Source organism: Colius striatus, chromosome 9 (assembly GCF_028858725.1).
Source record: "Colius striatus isolate bColStr4 chromosome 9, bColStr4.1.hap1, whole genome shotgun sequence".
In the NCBI taxonomy this organism is placed as follows: Eukaryota; Metazoa; Chordata; class Aves; order Coliiformes; family Coliidae; genus Colius; species Colius striatus.
Window position 1 is genome coordinate 19,350,837 of NC_084767.1, and position 19,450 is coordinate 19,370,286.

A 19,450-nucleotide genomic window follows, 5' to 3' on the forward strand; every position below is an offset into this window, starting at 1 on the left:
GTAGTTGGGTGGGGAATTGGAGAAATCTCGTTTATTTTGTTTTGCTGCTAAGTGCACGAAGTGCTCTTGGTGTTCAGGGTCAGTGGGGTTGACGCTCCCAGGATGATGACATTCCTCACGTGCATGGACCATACTTGTGTCCCAGTGCCATCTACTTTTGTGTGTAAATGGGCTGTGCTCAGTGTGCAGCATGTGCCTTGCCATCAGAGATGCTCTGGGGAGCTGTGGGAGGGCTAGGATGCTGCCACATTCACATAAAGCACAAGAAAGGCTCCCCCCGGGTTGGAGACGTGGGGAGCGTTGTGTGGTGCTGGTGGGTTGGAGGGCGGTTGTGCTGATCCAGTGTGCAGGTTCCTGACAGCCTGCGAGCTGCGTGCTGGGGTGTCAGTACGTGGCTACAAGCCCCTTATCTTCAAAGACCATCCTGAGGATTTTGTCATAGTTCACAGCCACTGCCAGGAGGGTTCTGCTCGCTGACAGCTTGCCTGTGTTTCTCTGAGCCCTGGTGCTCCTTGCTGGGATTGAGGACCTGCTTTAGGATGTGCTTTCCTGCAGCTGCCGACATCTGTCTTCTCAGCGTCTCCAGAAACAGGAAGCATTTCCGGAGGTCTCTTGAATCGTTCATGGGTTTTATGTTCTCCTCTCTTGTGCTGCCCACAGATACAGGTGGCTCATGGCACTTGGTTTTCCAGGAGCCAGGTGGCTCCTGGATTTCTCAGGTCATTTTGTTTTCTGTCCCTTTCCTTTGCCCCCATCTGGCATCATCTCTGTTTGCTCTCTTCCCTTGTCTCTGAACTGAGAGCTGCTGCAGCTCATTACCCGTCTCCTTCTCTACAAATAACCTGGTTAACACAGAACTGGGGCAGAGCCAAACTGTGCCAGATGCTAAACTGAGCACCTTGCTTGGGAACGATTCCTTCCAAAAAAATCCCATTTGGGCAAGTAGAGAAAATAATCCAGAGTTTCCATGCAGGACAGGACAGGCGGGAGCCTCCCCACATCTTTCTTTCCTGGAGGGCAGAGAGATAGGTTCGATCATTGACAATGGTGAGGACTGCTTTGCTTTGTCAACTGCTTTGTTAACCCATCACTGCTGCCTTGGCCAGTTACTTTCCTGCCAGTGGCCCAGGGAGGAGGATGGGCAGAGCCATTTGTACACTCTGGGTTTCTGAAGCATCTTAGCCACTGTGAGATAAAGATCTGAGTCACAAATGTTGATTTTTGGGTTTTGCTGTAATACGAAGTGATGGGCAAGTGCTAAGAAAGGTGAACAGGAAGGAGAGTGGTGAGACCTCTGCTCAAAGCGTCTGCTGCAAAGCAGACTCTGCTCTGGGCTAGAATGTCCAGAAACTGAGAAAGGTCAGAGCCGAATCCAGGTTAGAGAAAGGAGGCAGAAGGATGAAGGCTCTGATTAACCATCAGCTTCTTCAAAGCAAGGAGTGACTGTGGGAAGTTGTAGAGAGAAAGAGCCGTGGGAGTCAAAGGAGGCAGCTTCTGGTCCCCCACTGTGCTGGAGCCCTGAGACCCACTGCAGGATGTCACACTGTGCTGGGCAGTGACTTCCAGCTGCTGACATGGGCTTTTGTGAGCAGGTTACCAAAACATGCACTGCAGGTTTCAACCGTTTCTAGCACACATGATGGAAGGAGCAGGCAGGAGCCTGTGATGCCTCGTACATCTGTGACCAGATGTTTCTGAGAGTCCCCCATGATTCTTATCTCCTTGAAGCTGGGGCTTGAAAGTGGCGGCCGAGGTCAGGCTCCTGCCTTGTATCCAGGAGCTCACTGACGGAGAAGGGACTGCCTTCCCTGCTCCTCCAACATCAGCAATGGCCCTAGTCCACAGCTAGGTAGGGGCTTGCTTTGTGATTTCTCAATTTTTAAAATCTGTCTTGTTTCTTCCTTAACATGAGCTGCCTGATAATACACAGGCAAAGCCAACCATGGCCATCAAACCCTTGCTTTCCCTGCAGCTGGGCTGTTCCCCCTTGCTGTCATACAGGGCTGCTGAGAGCAGATGCCTGCAGCCTTGGCTACTGCAGGTGAGTCACCTTGTGTCCCTGGGATGCAAAACATCCTCTATCTTCCTGGGAAGCCAACCATCTCTCCAGGAGACTCAATGATCCTTCTGGCTTTGTTTCCCTTGGATGTTCAATGCCTTTCGTCAGGAATCTCAGGAAGCTTTGCGAAAACGTCCTGGCCTGGCAAGGCTCCCAAGATAACTCCAAATGCTACTGATTTGGGGGTGGCAAGATGACGTGGCCAGGGTGCTGGGCTGGTGGGCAGTGAGGGGATAATTTTAGCTGTGCAACCAGGCAGTCCTTCCAAGGGCTAACTTTGTTTTTCGCAAAGCATAGAACTTTTATCTCTTAAAATACCATGGAAATAATTCATGTCTTCAGTGTGTTACTCAAATCCGATCTGCTATTTGAGCCCAGTCAATAGTTGCATTCATCCTACAATGGATTCTCTGTCCCCCTGGCAAACATTTTGCCATGTGAAGCTACGTTGAGTGTGTGAAGTGAGGCATATGGTGATGCTTTGGCTGGGCAGCAGCGTGCTCCTGTGCTTGCAGTAAAAGGCTGAGCAGAAGCTGTGGCATCTCCTGGATCTTCAGTCTTAGGGCCATCTTAGACAGATCATTCAATTATTCTTGTGCTTTACCACATCCAAGCAGTTTCAGGATTTTCCCTTGAAGCACAGTTTGTAGGATGTATGTATTTGTAGTCTTTATATGGTAAAATAAAGTTTTGTAATTTGGGGAAGTGGGATTTGACCTCCCCCTGTGTGCTGCTGAGACGAGGCTTGGCGCTGTGTTTTGGCTGCAGACTTTGTGTGTGGTAAAGACACCAAAATGGGGTCTGGTGCTGCTGTGGGGGCCATGACAGTGATGCTCTCTCTGCCTTGGCTATCCTGTGTGAGGCAAACACAGGGACTGTGCCACTTGCACTGATCCTTGGGGTTGCCTTAACACTCGATTTGTTGTCCTCAAACCTTGATCCCTGGCACATGCTGAGCCAATGCAGTCTTTCTGTGGGCTTTTGTGCACTAATGTGATGGCAGAAGCTGCTGACGAAGACAGTCTCTGCTCATCTGGTTTTATATATGCACTTGAACGATGAATCAGAGGGGGAATCTGCCAGCAGTTGCAATCCCATCCTAAATCACTGATTAACCACCCATCAGAAAAGTTATTTGATAAACAAGTCATTGCTCATTATGTATGAAAGCAGCTTGGGGATTATACTGGGTCCAGAGGACTGTGGCGTCTCGCAGGATGGTGCTTTTTGCTGACCTCCACTGGGAAGCACAAAGAGAGAGGATTTAAACCTCTTGGAACAAATTAAGCATTGAATGTCGCTGCCCCAGCACTTTGTGTTGTCCCCAGCAGTACACAGGCTGGATCTGTGTAGGGGCTAAAATGAGATGCTGGTGTCTGCAAACGCTAGTTTTCGGGCATGAGGCACTCATTTCTGGATTCCTGCATGAGCTGTGGGGCTGTGCTTTGGTCAGAGTGTCCCAGCCTCAGCAGTGCAGCAGGGTGCTGGCGTGTGTCTGCAGGCTGGGTCCGGCCAGCCAGTCTCAACTCTGACCTTTCCCCGACCAGCTGTCCCTGATCACCAGGGGATGTTGCATGACCCCGTGGCAGCTTTGCTTCAGCATTGTGCCTGAAGCCATGGTTTGATGAGTACTCACTGGTGCTTGCTGTGGGGACAGACACCATATTGCTGCTTTCTACACACCCTTGGCAGGCCGTAATCCGACTGTTTTGGCCACTGATTAGAGCGGCTGTTCCCTGGATTACCCATCCCAGCTGGGAGGCGTGGGGCCGAGACGGTGCTGCTGCGGTGGTTGAACAGGTTGTGCCATTCCCTCCCTGCTTTCTCTGCAGCTAGACATGGGCTCTCTCTCCACTGGTGACCTCCTTCTCCTCAGATCTGCCTCTCTGGGCTCCTGTGCCTAGGCTGCTTGGCAGGACAGCTTCCCTGGGCAGATCGTGCCCCAGTGTCAGCAGAAGAGGCTCCTGCTAAGTCATTGTGGAAGTGGTGGAGATGAACCAGCCCAGCCCTGGCTGTGGTTGCACACTGTGAAACCCCATGGTGACCCTACTGTGGCACAATGGGATGTGTGTGTGGTTAGGAACTACTCCTTGCTGCTCCACGTCCTGCTGCAGTTCCCCTGTCTCCTCCTTGGGGCTGGCAGCAGTACGGCTGGCATGCTGGGCTCATGGCTTGCATGCAGCAGCTTGCACAGTGTGATGAGTTTGCCCCGGGGTCAACTCATGGTACACGCGTGTCACACAGGTCCCTTTCCTGGCTGCCTGTAGGTGCAGGTGGCAGCGCATGGGGGACAACCTGCTGGGTTGTGAGTCCAGGAGCTGTGGGATGATGACACCTGTATGTGATTCCCGGCAGACAGCAAGACTGCTGCTCTCATTGCTTGAGCTGTTACTCTGGGATTGCAGTGTTTATGCTGCAGTGTGTCCATCCTGGGGCTGTCACTGACGAGTGCTGCCTATGTGCTTTACCCCCATAGCTTGGACAGATGATACCTGATGACTGTCAGACCTTGCACTTGTGCAGCAGCTGCTGTGTGTGGGTCTCAAAGCGTTTTGTAGACTCTGAGACTTCACCTTCATTGTCCCCTCAGGTGGGACCCCTCATTGACTCCAGGGAGCTGCCATGTGGAGGACTGAAGGGGCTTACCCGTATGTCAGGACCGGTGAGAGTGCCGGGAGTAAGCCCAGCTCATGCTGACACACCCTACCAGGCATCTGTGAGATTGTCAGTCACTTTTGCATGCCCATGGGCACACATGGAGTCAGAAAGGCTGGAGGCATTTTCTTAAAAAATAGCCAGAAGATGGACTGTGAAGTAGATACAACTTTAAAAAAAAAACCCAAACTTTAAGGAACTTGTCAAATCCCCAGGGGAGGGAGCTGATGGCTTCTGTACTCGTGCTTGTCAGCAGGAATGTGGTTGCCCCCCCAGTGAAGAGGCTGGGAACCTGCTTGGGGCAGTAGTGCCGCTTGGAGAGGACAAGTAGTGCCAGTGCTGGAAGCCAGGCAGATGTGCCAGTGAGGAGGGGACAGGCTCCTGTGCTGCCGAGAACTGGGGACCCTCCTGTCCCCTTTGGAGGGCTTTTGGGGGACGTGTAGCCTGAGCCTACTGTTCCTGCTATTCCCTGCTGCGGAGGAAGGAAGGGGCAGGAGTCTCGGTTCCTGTTGTCCAGTTGAGCATTAAATACAGGCTATTAAGCAATTTTCTTTTCAGGAAGTGTAGAAATACTGTTCTGTGTGAGCAGAACTTCTGTCAGACACAGAGCACTGGAACTTGCCTTGGAGCATGCAACTGGCCTCATCAGCATCCTTTGCTTTCCCTCTTTGCAGCAGCAGCTTAACCCTTCACTCCTGGGTTTGTCTTTCACTTGAACTGCCCACAGTGTCCTGCTGCTCCTGCCTCTATCTGGGTGCCCTGATAGTGCAGCCGAGTCAGAACTATTATTGCTCTTTTCCAGCTTAAATAACAGACTGGCTGCAAAGTCAGCTTTGCAGGGACACCCTGCTTTCTGAGCCAGCAGTTTAACTTTTTTCACTGGCCAACCTGGTCTTTCAAACAACAATGGGACCAGACAACAGGCAGGCAAGGCGGGGGTGACATCTGTCTTCTTGACAACTGATTTTAGTGTGTCACAGTTCCTCTTTGTATCTTGTGGTCTCATTTCGCAGCCATCAATCCCAGACAGGAAAAGCACTCAGGTCAAGGGATTGCAATCTCTTCTCAGCCTCTTATTTGGTTTAAGGGAAAAGCTCCCTGCTGCATGTCTACCTAGGCTCTCAGGTTTCAGCACACCTTACCTCTGTGGCCCCTTGGACAAAGCCCATAAATGTTTTAAAGACTAAGCCCAAAGACAGGGACTGATTGGAATGTTGCTCAGAGATTAGTTGTCCAGCTGAGGAATAAAGCTGAGGAAGGAGCAGGGAGCTGTTGGCTGAGAGTTGTTCATGACAGGGCTTGCGGCTGGTGGTGCAAGTGACTTCTTCCAAGTGGCTGAAGCTCTTTGTACCGAGTCACCCGAACTGGGGATATGTTAGATCTGACACCTGCATCCCAGGAATGAGCCTTCCCAGTAGTGTGCCCCATCTTGCAGCAGTGTGTCCACTCTGTAGCACAGGCTGCAGACCTGGCTGGGATGGGCTGATGACCCCATTGTGCCTGGGGTGCTGTACCTGTGGAGGAGGGTTGTGAAATCTTGATGTCTTCCTTCTATAAATGGCCTTTTTTGATAGTTCCAAATTCTTTTGGAAGGGGCTTTTTATGGAAAAACCCAGCTACTTCAGGCTCATTGCAGTAATAGCAACCACTTTCCAGAAGAATTTTAGCTCTCAATAGCTGAGGGAGAGGAGGGACACTGGGGTGATCTGGCAGGAGCATGAGGTGCTTCCTTGCTGCTGATCCCTTGCAGGGCTACTGCAGGCTGGGTTTGGAGGGAGCCCTGGTGCCTGGAGCTGTGAGGATGGAATGGGAGCTCAGCCATTGATTACCTGTTTCCCCAGCTGATGGAGGGAGAAAGAGAGATGTGAAATTCTGGGGGAGAAGGGGGCTGACCCCCCGAGTCAGGCACAAGGGAGGAGGGATAGGCAAAGGGCTTAACTAGGGGATGCTTCAAGACGCAGGCAGCTGCCCTCTGTCCTGTTGAGAGCCACCCTCCTGTGGTGCACGGAGAGGATACTGACAATGTAGTGGACGGTGAGAGTGCTGAGTATGTCTCTGCTGTGTGAGGGATGGATACAGGATTTTTTGGTGGCTCATTGTGTGCCGCTGCTCTGGCTCTACAAGCAGCTGCTCTGTCCTTTGCCATGGGAATGGAGTGGCAACATTTCAGGTGTATGGCCAAAACGGGCTCATGAATATCTGCTAAGGGACTGGTCACAAAGAAAACAAAGCTGCATCTCAGAAGTTGTGCAGGAACAGCTCAAGCTACAGCAGGCAGGGAGCAGCTTCATGCTATTGAGGGAGTGATTCACTTTGGGGATGGGTGATGTGGATTACTGGGAGCCAGCCACCTCCTTCTGTCTGTGATTGCTGCTCTTCAGTTGCCACTGGGAAAGACAGAGTCAGACCTTGGAGTTCAGCTCCAGCTCACTGCTTGCTGGGATGGGTTCTGCTGATGCCTCTGTGAGGCCACATCTCCCACATCACTTGTCCCTGTCCTCTGCGGTTTTCTCCCTTTTTGCACCTGATTCCGATTGTAAACCCTCTTCCAGGAAAGGAAAGTGCTTGGAAAGAGGAGTGCTGTTGGGCTGCTCCCAGAAACAGTTCGGCGGGTAACCCTGTATTGCAGCAACAAGCCAATACATCACTTTTAAAGCAGCATTTTATTTATGTTATTGTTTGCTGTAGCTACGCAGCTGGGCCTTTGGCATGTGGTGTGTGTGCCTGGTTTCTGTCAAGTGGGCTTTCCTGAAGGGATCGTCATGTCCCCACCAGTTTGAGGTGGGAATGGGGAGGCATGGGAGGTGATGGGGAGGAGGAGGACTTGGTTAGCAACCTCCTTGGAGGAGTCAGCCTGCAGAGGAGAAAGGAATGAGTGAGAGTCCAGCGTGGTCCTGTGTTGGAGTGGAGGGGAGGGCTGGTGGGCGTGGCAGCACTTCAGGCAGCAGTTCTGTCAGTGTGCGTTACTGGAGCACAGTGTGTACTGACCAGAGAGAGCAAATCAGTTGTGCTCAGTGAGCGCTGTGGCTGCCTTGGCACACACACAGGCATCACTTCGCAGGTGGGACAGAGATCTACTTCACTGCTACTTGGCCAGTGCCTTCTCTGTGTGGTTTTCACTCGGATCCTGGGTGCAGACAGGCACGTGGATCCACGGCAGCTGCACCCCAGACCCTCCTGAAGTGGCTGCAGCCCTGAACTGCTGCCTGCCCTCCTGTATGCCTGGTGTTTCTGCAGCTTGTGCAGGCCTGTTCTCACCTCCTGGGATGCCTCTGCCAGGCATTATGCTTTCCTTGCTGCCCCTGGAGATCTTCAGTGCTCTGTGCTGCAAATGGGTACAGGAAAGGTTCCTCAGCTGCAGGCTATGCACCCACACCTGGGCATTGGGGCTAGCTGCCACTGCAGTGTCCCAGCAGGCATGCTGCAGCACTTGCACGTCCCTGGATCTGTCCCAGCCAGCCTAACTCCTGTTTGCAAGACCACCATCAATCCAGTGGTGCCCGAATCCCCAGCTGGTCGTGTTGCTCAGGCAAAAGGATTTTTCTGGCTTTATGGTGATTTTCTCCTGTGTTGCAGTTGACTGATGAAGCCAGCCAGAGAACTTGGAATCAAATCCTTCACAGCTCTTGGCGCAGCCGAGCTATGATTCATACATAGGGTCTGGGTGGTTTTACTCATGCATGTGAGGAAGCAGAAGTTTCTGTCAAGACTTTGTAGGATTTTGAGTTTGTGTGTCCACAGCCCCAGGGAAGAAGGCAGCCCATGGAGAGGTCACCTGGCTTTCCCCTGCCTGCAGTGCAGCCAGGAGCTTTGGCTGCTTCCACTGAAAAGGTTTTTCCCCAAAATGTAGATGAGAGGTTCAAGCTTTTAGGAAAACATGGTTCTAGGAGTGTGGGTGCATCTAATGGTGGCACAGGGAGGATGCTGGGGCCCCTCTGCAGTGGCTCCTGACTTGCTTCCAGAAGGGTGGGCATGAGTGCCCCTCTCTCCTTTTCTGGGCAAGCCTGCTGCTAATTTTAGCATCTGCCTTGCCCCTGCGACTTGGCTGTGTTGTTCAGCTGTGAGTGATCCTCCTTTATCGCTGCTGCACTGAGCATTATCTCTCCCCTGCTTCTCCCTTGCCTATTTATAAGCTGCTGTTGCTGTTGGGCACTACTAGCTCTGAAGGCTTCTTGGCTTTGCACTAGCTTGTTCCTGGTCCCCATGACAGTTGGCTGCAGAGCCCTGACCTGCTTGCTCTCAATGGGCTCTGGCAAGGGGTGCTGCTCAAATGCTTGATTCCTCGCTGCCTGTGTGTCCCTGTGCTGGCTCTGGGATCCTGCCCAGCTAGCGGTGGGCATGAGGGGTATCATGGCAGGTCTGGTTTGGCTGGGGATGTGCCATGTGTAACGTGGGCAGGGTGTGGGTGAGGCCATGGTATGTGGCAGGGAGAACATGGCTGGTGGCTGATGGTCAGCACTGAGCTATGAGAGGAGGAGGCTCCTTAAGATACTAACGTCAACTCATCTTCGTTGTCTTCGTTGTTATTCCAGAGGAGGCAGGAGGTCACCTAGCTCTGGGGACTGGGTTAAAGTCCTGAGCCCTCCGACTGCTCCGACGAGGGCAGAGCTGCTCTTCTGTGGCTGGCAGCAGCACGGGGTGAGCTGCACCAGTTGTGTGAAGTCAGCTGGGACTGAGCTGTGGGCAGGATTAGCCCCAGGGCTCTAAGCAGAGTACTTGGAGAGCAGCTTTAATGCTTTAAAAAAGCTTTAAATTCTCTTATCCCATAGAGAACGCAAAAGACTTGAATTCTTTTGTGGTTATCTTTTGGCTGTGGTGTCCAAGAGGAGGAAATGGCCTCTGTGTGCACATGCATGTTTTCCACCTGTGCTTGGGAAGGAAAAAAAAACCACAGAATTGTTGGACTTTGAGTGAAGAAATGCACAGAGGAATTGGCATTACATCTCCCTAACACTGTCTGCATGCCTGCAGTCCCTTGTGTTGCTCGTGTACAGGTTCCCCTCGAAGCTGGTGGCCTTGCAGTGCCAGAGCGTGTGTGTCTGCATGTGCAGGGTTATGAGACTGGTTCAAAAAGCCAATCTTGGATCCGCTCAGGTCACTACAAGTAAGAACTTAATAGGATTCAGATCTTGGGGAGAATCTGCAGCTTGGAAAGCCATAAACCTCTGTGTTATTGCCTGTACATGGTGCCTTCTTTCAGCAGGATTGGGAGCCTGTGCTGAGGTGCCATCTCTTGAGTTCATGGGAACTGCCCTGGCAGTGCCATCCTGCATCACCATTTGCCACTGCCCTGTGTCAGTGGGCTTGAACTCTCACATGGTTCTCACAGTATTCTGAGGTTTCATCTCCTGTGGTGAATTTTGGCCCTGCAGAGCTCCATCTCTGGGGTGGATGCAGGAGAAAGGCAGTACTCTTGGGGCTTCCCTAGTGCTGAGGGGACTCCACTGGATGGGTCCCTCCATGAGGACTTGCTGGCTGGGATTCCACATCCACCTGCATCATGCTGTTGGGGGGCTCTTTCCTCTTTTAACATCTGTGTCTTCCCTCTCCTACTCTCTTGGCAGACCTGTCGGCGGCCAAGCGCAAGTTTGCAGACTCTCTCAATGAGTTTAAATTCCGCTGCATTGGTGACGCTGAGACGGATGATGAGATCTGCATTGGTGAGTCTTGGGCACTCCAGAGCCCTGTGCTGAGTGGAGAACAGGACAGGAACACACATGAGGATGCCAAGGGGCCCAGGAGTTTGTCTTGGTGCTTCCCTGCTCTCTGGCAATGACATATTTCTCCTGGTTCAACGTCAGCAAAATCTTCCTAAGGAAACCAATTGTTGCTTCTTGTCCTAAATCTAGTTGTGACAGCTAGGAATGGAAGAATGCCTATATCTGAAACCATCTAAATTATCCATCCCTTTCTCATTGGAGTGCAGGGATCTGGAGATGTGGTTGTGGTAAAATACACTGCAAGGGGCTGTGATTGGAGGGAGATGAACAGCAGCCTGGCTGTCTGGCTGCAGGAGCAAAGGACTTGGCAGGCACCCACTGTGCTGGCACAAGCCTGACAGCACTCTCCAAACTGAACCTGGCTCCACCATGGAGCTTCTCTTGGTGTGGGGCAGCAGCTTCAACCACTCCTCTCCATGTTATCCTGCTTCTGCCCCTCCTGAACTTTTACAGCCTGTTGTGCACATCGTCTGGAGCCAGGAGAGCAAATGAGCTTTAGCCCTGATTTAACTTTACTTATTTATTTGTGCCGAGTCTCTCAGCAAAAATAGCTTTCTCATCTGAGTCCCCTTGCTGTGCTGCTGAGCTGCCACTCAGGTACTGAGCACAGTTGAAGCCAGCACTGAGCTGTAGGGCTGCTTGGTGACTGACTGTTGAGTAGGGCAGGTTCCACATGAAGATGTGGTGATCTTCCTCTCTGGAGGTGGGAATGTGATGCTGGGGATGCTCTGCTAGCAGTTCTGTAGACAAAGGTGATGAAATACTCCAAACAACTAATCCCCCAACACACAAAGAAAAACCCTCTGTTCAGTCTCTATCTTAATGAAAAAATAAGATGCTGTTAAGTGCTGACCATACGGATGTGTCCTTTCCAGCCAAGTCTCTGCAGGAGTTTGCCACGGTGCTGCGGAACCTGGAGGACGAGCGGATGCGCATGGTACAGCCCCTGGAGCGGGATGGGAGGTGGCACTGTGGTGGATGCTGTGGTACCCAAGGCACTGTTGGAGTACAGCCCTACTCTGCCTGTGGTGGGTGCTGCGGTACCCAAGGCACTGTTGGAGTAGAGCCCTGCTCTGCCCGCAGAGGATGGTGTGGTTCCTGGGACACTGTGGTGTGCTGCAAGCAGTGCCTCTTCCCTTACCCAGGGCAGAGCTGCAAAGGAGAGAAGAGGGAGGGAAGAATGAACTTGAGGGGACACACTTGAAGAGCATCAGCAATGGTTTCTTGATGTCTTGCTGTCAGAAAATGGCCAGTGCTGGTGCTGATAAGACTTGGCTGGGATGAGGAGTGGGTTGGTACAAGCCCCTTGGCCTTTCCTGGGCCTCAGCCAGTGCAGAGCTGGAGGTGATAAAGTATGTGGGTTTCCATGGGCTGCAGGAAGATTTCTGTGGGAAAGACTGATGAGCAACTCGGGTGTTGGGCTGAGCTGGGCAAAAGATAGTGAGTTGTGTCTGTCTTTGCCTGTAGATCGAGAATGCCAGTGAGGTGTTGATCACGCCACTGGAGAAGTTCCGCAAGGAGCAGATTGGGGCGGCTAAGGTAGGCTGCTGCTGCACCAAGCTGCCCTCTTTTCTGGGAACCCTGCTTGGGCTCATGAGCACAGCCCAGAGCCCGCGGCAGTGGCCATGATGATCGCCAGGTCCTGGTATGCTGCATCTGCTGGGCATGGGCATGAGAGGAGGTGGTGTGCTGCTGTGGATGGACACAGGGATGATCCATCTTCTGGGAAAGTGCCTCAGTTGTTTTGACTTCACTCATAACTAAGTAATGGGCCAAGGGCCAAAAATCATATGCCAATTGAAGTAAACTTTTTTTTCTTACTCCAAGAAAGAATTAGCATTTTCTTAGAGGGCTTCCCAGTCACCTGGGTCCTCTGGTCTGTGCTCCCCAGCCCTGATGTGTCTCTGGGCAGATGCACAGGAATTTGAATGACTTCTGACAGGATGAGTGAGCCCAGGGGAGCACCGGTGTGTCTGAGAGTGGCTGTGGGACAGCTTCCCCCCTCCACCACTTCCTTTCCTGTCTTTGTTCTGAAATTAAAATCACTATCTGAAATTCTCCTGTTGTTATAACAACCTGTTGCTGCCTACAAGAAGCACATGCCAGTCTAGCAGGGCTGTGTTTGCACAGCAGTGCTGTGCCCAGCTCCCCACTGGTATGGGAACCACGGCAGCACCGTGGTGCAGCCCAGCCAGGCTGTTCTGGTTTGTCCAGCAAAAAAACCCACAAAAAGGAATCCTTCAGAAAGTAGTCCATTATTAGCAGTGTCATACGGCAGATTTTGTACTGGCTTGTCAGGGTGGCAAGGCTGGGATGAGAGGTGGAAAAGAAAAATTAAGGTTAACATCATCCTCTAACATTCCTGCCACAAGCAACCAAGTTACTGTGTCATTGTCCTAAGCGACACATAGGATAAGCCATTCCAAGGGGTGGCAGGGGGTAGGATGAGAAGTTGTGATGATGTGCTGGTTAGCAAGCACTTTTGGCAGTGTCGTCTTTGGACCAACCCTGGACCTGGATGCTTCAACAAGGAGGAGTTCCCCAAAGTCTTGGATTTTGGCAGCACAGACCATTTTCCAATACCTGCCTGATGCTCATGGATGAAAGCAGCTTGACCTGCTTACAGCTAATGCCCATGATCTCACAAGATGGTCCCATCTTGTGCTATGCAGAAAAGGTTTAGCTCCTGCCTGGGACTTGTTGTCCTGCCCAATGCTACAGGGATGCTGTGGGCCCTCGTGGCTGCTCCAGAGTCATTGTGTTCAGCATCACACTTTTTGTTCTGTTCTGTAGGATGCCAAAAAGAAATACGACAAGGAGACGGAGAAATATTGTGGGGTTGTAGAGAAGCACTTAAACTTGTCTTCTAAGAAGAAAGAATCCCAGCTTCAGGAGGTGAGAGCAACCTCTCGTTTTCTATGTCTAGCTGTAACTGTGGTGAGCTTTTTGAATGCTTTATGCAGCTTGTAACATTAGTTCTTCTGGCCAGAAACTCATTTTTTCCCTCATTCTGGCTGCGAGTGGCAGGTTTTCCCCTCTTCCTGTAATCAAAGTGGATGGAGCTGTTTTAGTGAGTAAGTCAAAGAGGTCTCAAAATGGATAGCATTCAGAAAGGAGAGAGTTTATAATTAATGAGTGTAACAGAAAGGAACTGGTTCTGCTGCAGGTTTCCTGTGTGCTAGCATAAGTCATGACTGTCTAGTTCCCTTCTCTGAAAGTGACTGCACTGGCTTTGGGCTTCATGGGAGGAGTGATCAGGCTTAGTGCTTTTAAACTGCTTTAGGAGCCTATTACTGACTCGGGATGCAGTTAGCTGCCATGCCAAATGCTCTTACTGGATGAACATGCCGAGTTTTAAGACACTTCTTCCAAGTTTGGAAAACCCTGCACTGGCTCAGAGCTTACTGTTTGTCACAGGATGCATGTCCTGGGTTTTGGACATGATGCTGGTGTGCTCTTGAGCCATTTCTAGGGGGACTGGTGGGCACAAGTGGTGGCTCCCGCACTGGCATAGCTCAGGTGGTGGCACAGTGCCCAGCAGAGTTGGGAACTTGACAGAGCAGATAAACAAATAATTATCTTTGACCAAATGAGAGTTGAAGAGTCACAGTTGACATGCCTGCAAACCAGCCTTGTCCTTGCATAGGTGTTCTGGGTTTGTAAATGTCTTAGGATGTAAAGCAAGTGTATGTCCCAGAAAATGGGAGTCCCATTCTCATGGCTTTTAAGTAACCCTTTGAACATCAGTTTAGTTTGTGTTTGAAATGCTGTTGTGAGACACAGGAATGGAGGGATTTATCTCTGGGGAAAGCAGGAGCCACTTGGTGCTGTCAAATGGCAGCAGTGACTTTTAGAGGTGTGATTCCATGCCCTAGACAGATTATGGCCCTGCAGAGCTGCCTGGGAGCCCAGTGCAAGCAGGTAGTGGGGTGCCCTGTGGGATGCAGGTGGTGGCTGTGTGTGGGATAGATACAATGTGTGCAGGATGGATGCAGTGCAGTATGCAAGCAGTGATGGTGTGCAGGATGAATGCAGTGTGACATGCAGGCAGTGTCTGTACAGGATGCAGTGGGGAATGTAGGTGATGCCTGTGTGGGATGCAGGCGTTCTGTGTGGGATGCAGTGTGGGATGCAGTGAGTGATCCAGCTGGTGCCTGTGTGGGACACAGTGTGTATAACAGCGTGGGCTTGCAGACAGTGTCCGTGTGGGATGCAGCACAGGCTGCAGGTAGTGTCCGTGCAGGATGCAGTGCATGTTGCAGGTAGTATCTGTGTGGAATGCAGCACGGATAGCAGCACAGGCTGCAGGTGCTGTCTGTGCAGGATGCAGCGCAGGCTGCAGGTGGTGTCTTGTGAAGGATGCAGCGCGGGCTGCAAACGGTGTCTGTACTGAGCAGCGCTGGTGGCGGCTGCCATCTGCTGGCATTTCCCAGCCCAGGCATTGCGGCTTTTGCCAGGAAAGCAGGAGGAGACAGACGCCAGCTCTCAAGCTTGGGCCTTGGGGGCCTTTTCGCTGGGGCACTGGGAGCATACACTGATTTTGGCGGCTCGGGCCCCACCGAGGATGGGGATGCCTTTGTCTGGCGTGTAGGTTGTGAAAGGTGAATGTAGCATCCAGTAATGTGTGGGAGCGCCTGCCCCATCCATCCAGCACCTCCCCTGGGGCTGCCTGCCCTGGTCCCCGATTGACGAGGGGCTGTCCAGGACTGTAGCTGCAACAGATGTGCATGCAGAAAGGCACTGATGGGATGACAGTGTTTTAGGAAAGTCAACACCATCCATTTTCGAGCAGTCTGAAGTATTGCTAGAGGCCTTGATATCCTAAGAGAGGAGCGTTTGTGCTGGGGAGATTTGGTGGTTTATGTTTGCTGATGTTCTCTTTTTGTCTACATCTGGAGAGTGATAGTGGCCACATATGCAGCGATGAGAGGAGGAAACCATGGGAATTCTCTGCTGCTTTGGCCGTTAACCAATGAAATGTACACAGAGTTTAATCTCCCATTTAACTCCTGGCAAAGTTATTTGATTGCATCACATTTTCTGCTTTTTAGAACTCAGTTTGCTAAATGCCTCTGCCTGTGCACCATGAGCACACAGCACAAGTGCTGGTGGCAGGTCATGGGGAAACAGACTATTTCATGCTGTGACTCACAGAAAATCAGGAGTGAGCTGCTGTTCAAATGCAGGCAGGTATTTGCCAGCTGGATTTGCAGAGCACAGGAGCACCCATGTGTCCAGCCCTGATGAGATGTGTGGTACAGCGTGTCTGCATCCCTGGAGGTCCAGCTCTGCCCTCTGTGAGGATCACAGTGGCAAGGGCACCTGCCGGCCTCGGCTGGGACGAAAGAATTTGCCTTCTGTTGAGCAATGACTCGATGATAGATTACTCTATGGATGAAACTCTTTGCCCTCCTGACTTACTGATGCTGAGGTCAGAGCTGCGGATAGTAGATTGCCCAGACTGATCTCCCCATGTGACTGAGTTGCCCTATGCAAAGTGTCACTTGCAAATGTAGCAGCAACCTGTGCCGGGGATACTGGTGTCCTACAGCCTTCAGAGCAGCCACTCTGCACTGTGTGTGTGAGGAGGTTATTTTTATGCACTGGCATTGGAGCATATCCCTATTTTTGCTCACTTTGGCTTTACCTGCAAAGCAGAGGGGATTTACTGATCCACTGGAGAGACACGCTGGCTGTAGAGAGTGGTGTGGTGTGTTCACTGCCTGGTTTGGCCCTGGGATACTCTGTGCAGTCTCCCATTGTGGTGCTTTCCAGAAAGCAGAGAATTGCCTTTTGTTGTCAAGTATGCAGCAACTTCTCATTTTTCTCGCCTTTAATGCTTTGCTACACAGCTGTCAGGGAGGTGAGAACATGAGTCATTTTTCAGCTGGAGAAAGAGCTCTGCCATCTGTCCAACCCTGGACTGGGGTCTGAAGCTGAATTTGTTCTGCACGGACACATTCCCATTAGACCCAGATGTCCTCTGGTCATGAGGCCAAGTGCTCCCAGTTGGTAGTAACTTCATATTTCCTCTTTAATCTCCCTGGTGCTTGCAGGCAGACAGCCAGGTGGACCTGGTTCGGCAGCATTTCTATGAAGTCTCACTGGAGTATGTCTTCAAGGTGCAAGAGGTCCAGGAGAGGAAAATGTTTGAGTTTGTGGAGCCTGTAAGTGAGTGCTCAGGCTGTCTCAGCCTGCAAAAAATGGGATATTGAATGGAGAAATGGGAGCTTGTGGGAAGCCAGGCTGCAGTGTGGGGCAATCCTACAGTGGGGTGGCTGGGGTTCTCCAGCCTCACCTTGCAGCCCCTCTCTCAGAGGGAGATTTGAGGGGGCAAAGCAGGTGTGCCAGCCTTGGGGCATGGAGCCATTAGCTTCACAGTCATGCACGTGCTGGAAACATTTCATTATTTATTGTGTGGATACCTCTGTTGTGGTGGGCTGGACTGAGGGGCCTGACAAGTAAAAAACACCAAAAGGCTTGAGTGGGAAAAAAAGAACTGTAATGTTCACAAGGGAAAAAGATTGCAGGAATGACAGAAATAGGAAAAAAAGAATTTTTGAAGATCTACCTTTGCTCAGATGCTAAGTCCTCTAAAGCCCCTCTGGGCAATGCCAAACCTCCCCAGCTCTTTGCAGAGGTAAAACCTGCTGAGAGAAGAGGAACTTGGAGTTGGGAGAGGCCTGGTGTAGGGGACAGCAACTTGCTGCCTGTTCTGCCTGATGCGTTCCTACCATGCTCTCAGTGGCCCTGGGGCTTAGGTGATTTGGGAAGGGGGGATGAAGGTGGTGAGGGATCCTGGAAGTGCAGGTTGCCTTGGCTTTAGGAGAAGGAAGCACAGGCTTGACTTTGAGATCAATTCAGAGGAGGTTTTGAAAGTGAGACAAGGAAGAGAGCATCTTTCTAGGGGCTGCCAGCAAGCCCCTCTGTCCTTGGGGCATTGCAGGGACATTTTCCCTGGGCAGCACTTGCTCTGAAAGTGGCTGTGGGTCTCTACTGACCGTCTTGATTCGTTTTACCCCAACACAGCTGCTGGCCTTTCTGCAGGGGCTTTTCACCTTCTACCACCACGGCTATGAGCTTGCAAAGGACTTCAGTGATTTCAAGACAGAGCTGACAATCAGCATCCAGAATGTAAGTGTGCCTTGTGCCTATGCCACTGTGCCATATGCCTGTCGCTGTGGCTGTCCTGCAGAGCAAAATAGCATTTTTGGATATATTTGAATAAAGGTTTTGCTGTCTTTTTTTCCTGTGTGCCATCAAGCAAAGGCCTTGACTGTGTTGTTGAAAGCAGATTGGTTTTTGTGAATAACACAGCATGGTATATGCAACCGGTGTGCCAGTTTGTTCCCTATGGCACACCAAACGCAGAGGCCCAGCATCCCTGGCCATCAGCCAGCAGGCAGACATTGCTGCATGCCCTGTCATTTTAGTGAGTGTTTCAAATAATTTTGCAAGTGTTTCAAAGTGCTGTCCATTCTGGGAAGTGCAGCACTTTCTCTGTCCTGGTCTGCGGGCTGTGGAGCGGAGCCCTTCTGCTGTCTGCAGCCGTGCCAGCACACGTGCTGCCCACATGGCACATGTGCATGCAGGGCTTTGGCACGTTGGCATTGCAGCTTTCCTCTGGTGTTACAAAATTACTCTTTTTCTACCAAGAACACAGACTGGTTTCATTCTTTTGAAATAACTTTTTCACAAAGCTCATCGTACAACCAGCCTACCAAACATTGTAATATTTTTCTTTTAGCTTAAATTCAGACCCAGGGAGGAAACATGTCCTGTGTCTGGCAGTGAGCTCCCCTGGTCCCATGTCCCACATAAGCTGTGCTGACCCAGCCCTGATTTCCCACCCCTGCATGGTTCCTCCTCACTGCAGAGGAGGCCACGTCGGGTCCACGCATTGGAGAAGGCATTCCTGTTTTAATTTGCAGACAAGAAATCGTTTTGAAGGAACAAGGTCAGAGGTTGAGTCTTTGATGAAGAAGATGAAGGAGAACCCTCATGAGCACAAAAACATCAGCCCTTACACGATGGAGGGTTATCTCTATGTACAGGAGAAACGTAGGTGTCAGGGCAGCGGAGCTGCCTGCCAGGGCAATGAGGCGAGTGGGGGATGGGGGAGTAGGGAAGGGGGTTTACCAGGGCGTGGGGCATGAGGGCTAATTTGGCAGGGTACAAAATCCATGAGGAAGTGAGATGGGTGGGAGATTAAGGTGGGAATGAGGCAGCCGGGTTCCCCCTGGGAGGGAGAATTGCTGCCAGTGCTTCATAAAAATCTTTCCCTTCAACAGAAAGGGGGTAATAATGTTTAATCTTGTCGTGAAGTCCAACGAAAACCATAAGTACAGAAATCTGTCATGCTAAATGATTGTTAAACATCACAGGTCATTAATGGGAGGGCACTGAAACTGCAAGTTCTGGAAATAAAAACTGCATTTACTTTGTAGGTCACTTTGGGACTTCCTGGGTGAAGCATTATTGCACGTACCAGAGGGAATCGAAGAGGATCACGATGGTGCCATTTGACCAGAAATCTGGAGGCAAAGGGGTGAGTACTGCTAGGCAGCAAGACTGCGTCCTGGGGGCTCTGTGGGGAGCACTGCAAAGCTGATGGTTGCATGCTTTCCCAGTGCTCAGACTGATCTGTTGTTAGCAAGGTGACATGAATGCAAGTGAAATGGGTCAGATTCGTTCCAGGCTGAGTGGGTGCCACATGGGGGATTAATTTTGGAGCTTAGTTAAAAAAAGTCAAGAAAACCCTCAAAGCCCACAGGTCCTTGGAAAGTGTCAGCTGTACTGAGAGCAACGCCCATTTCCCAAGTGGACAGAGCCCCTTGGACATTGTTCTGTTTCCTGTTCTGGCTCTGTATTCCAGGCTGGTGTCTACACACAGGTGTTAGTAAGGACAAGTTTGCAGCAGCTGCCTCTGGGCTGAAACAGGGCCTTCTGCCTCTTGCTTTTAGGTCTGTCCTTTATTTACTTATTTCTGGTTGTGAAAGGAGGGACCTGAAGCATG

General features: G+C 51.3%; 1 protein-coding gene across 7 annotated transcripts in view; it reads left to right on the top strand.

Moving 5' to 3' along the window:
- The window catches only part of ARHGAP26 (Rho GTPase activating protein 26), a 154,682-nt gene that overhangs the window by 11,294 nt on the left and 123,938 nt on the right, over positions 1–19,450 (top strand). For 5 of the 7 annotated variants that reach the window (XR_009819239.1, XR_009819240.1, XM_062002119.1 and 2 more), the window contains exons 2-9: positions 10,279–10,374; positions 11,310–11,371; positions 11,902–11,973; positions 13,228–13,329; positions 16,491–16,601; positions 17,464–17,568; positions 18,366–18,495; positions 18,882–18,982. Coding sequence is in view for 5 of the 7 variants with exons in the window: in XM_062002119.1 (XP_061858103.1) it covers positions 10,279–10,374; positions 11,310–11,371; positions 11,902–11,973; positions 13,228–13,329; positions 16,491–16,601; positions 17,464–17,568; positions 18,366–18,495; positions 18,882–18,982 (779 nt within the window). In the remaining 2 variants the exon portion in view is untranslated. The remainder of the gene's footprint in view (positions 1–10,278; positions 10,375–11,309; positions 11,372–11,901; positions 11,974–13,227; positions 13,330–16,490; positions 16,602–17,463; positions 17,569–18,365; positions 18,496–18,881; positions 18,983–19,450) is intronic. The other 2 variants (XM_062002117.1, XM_062002120.1) reach the window with 2 other exon arrangements.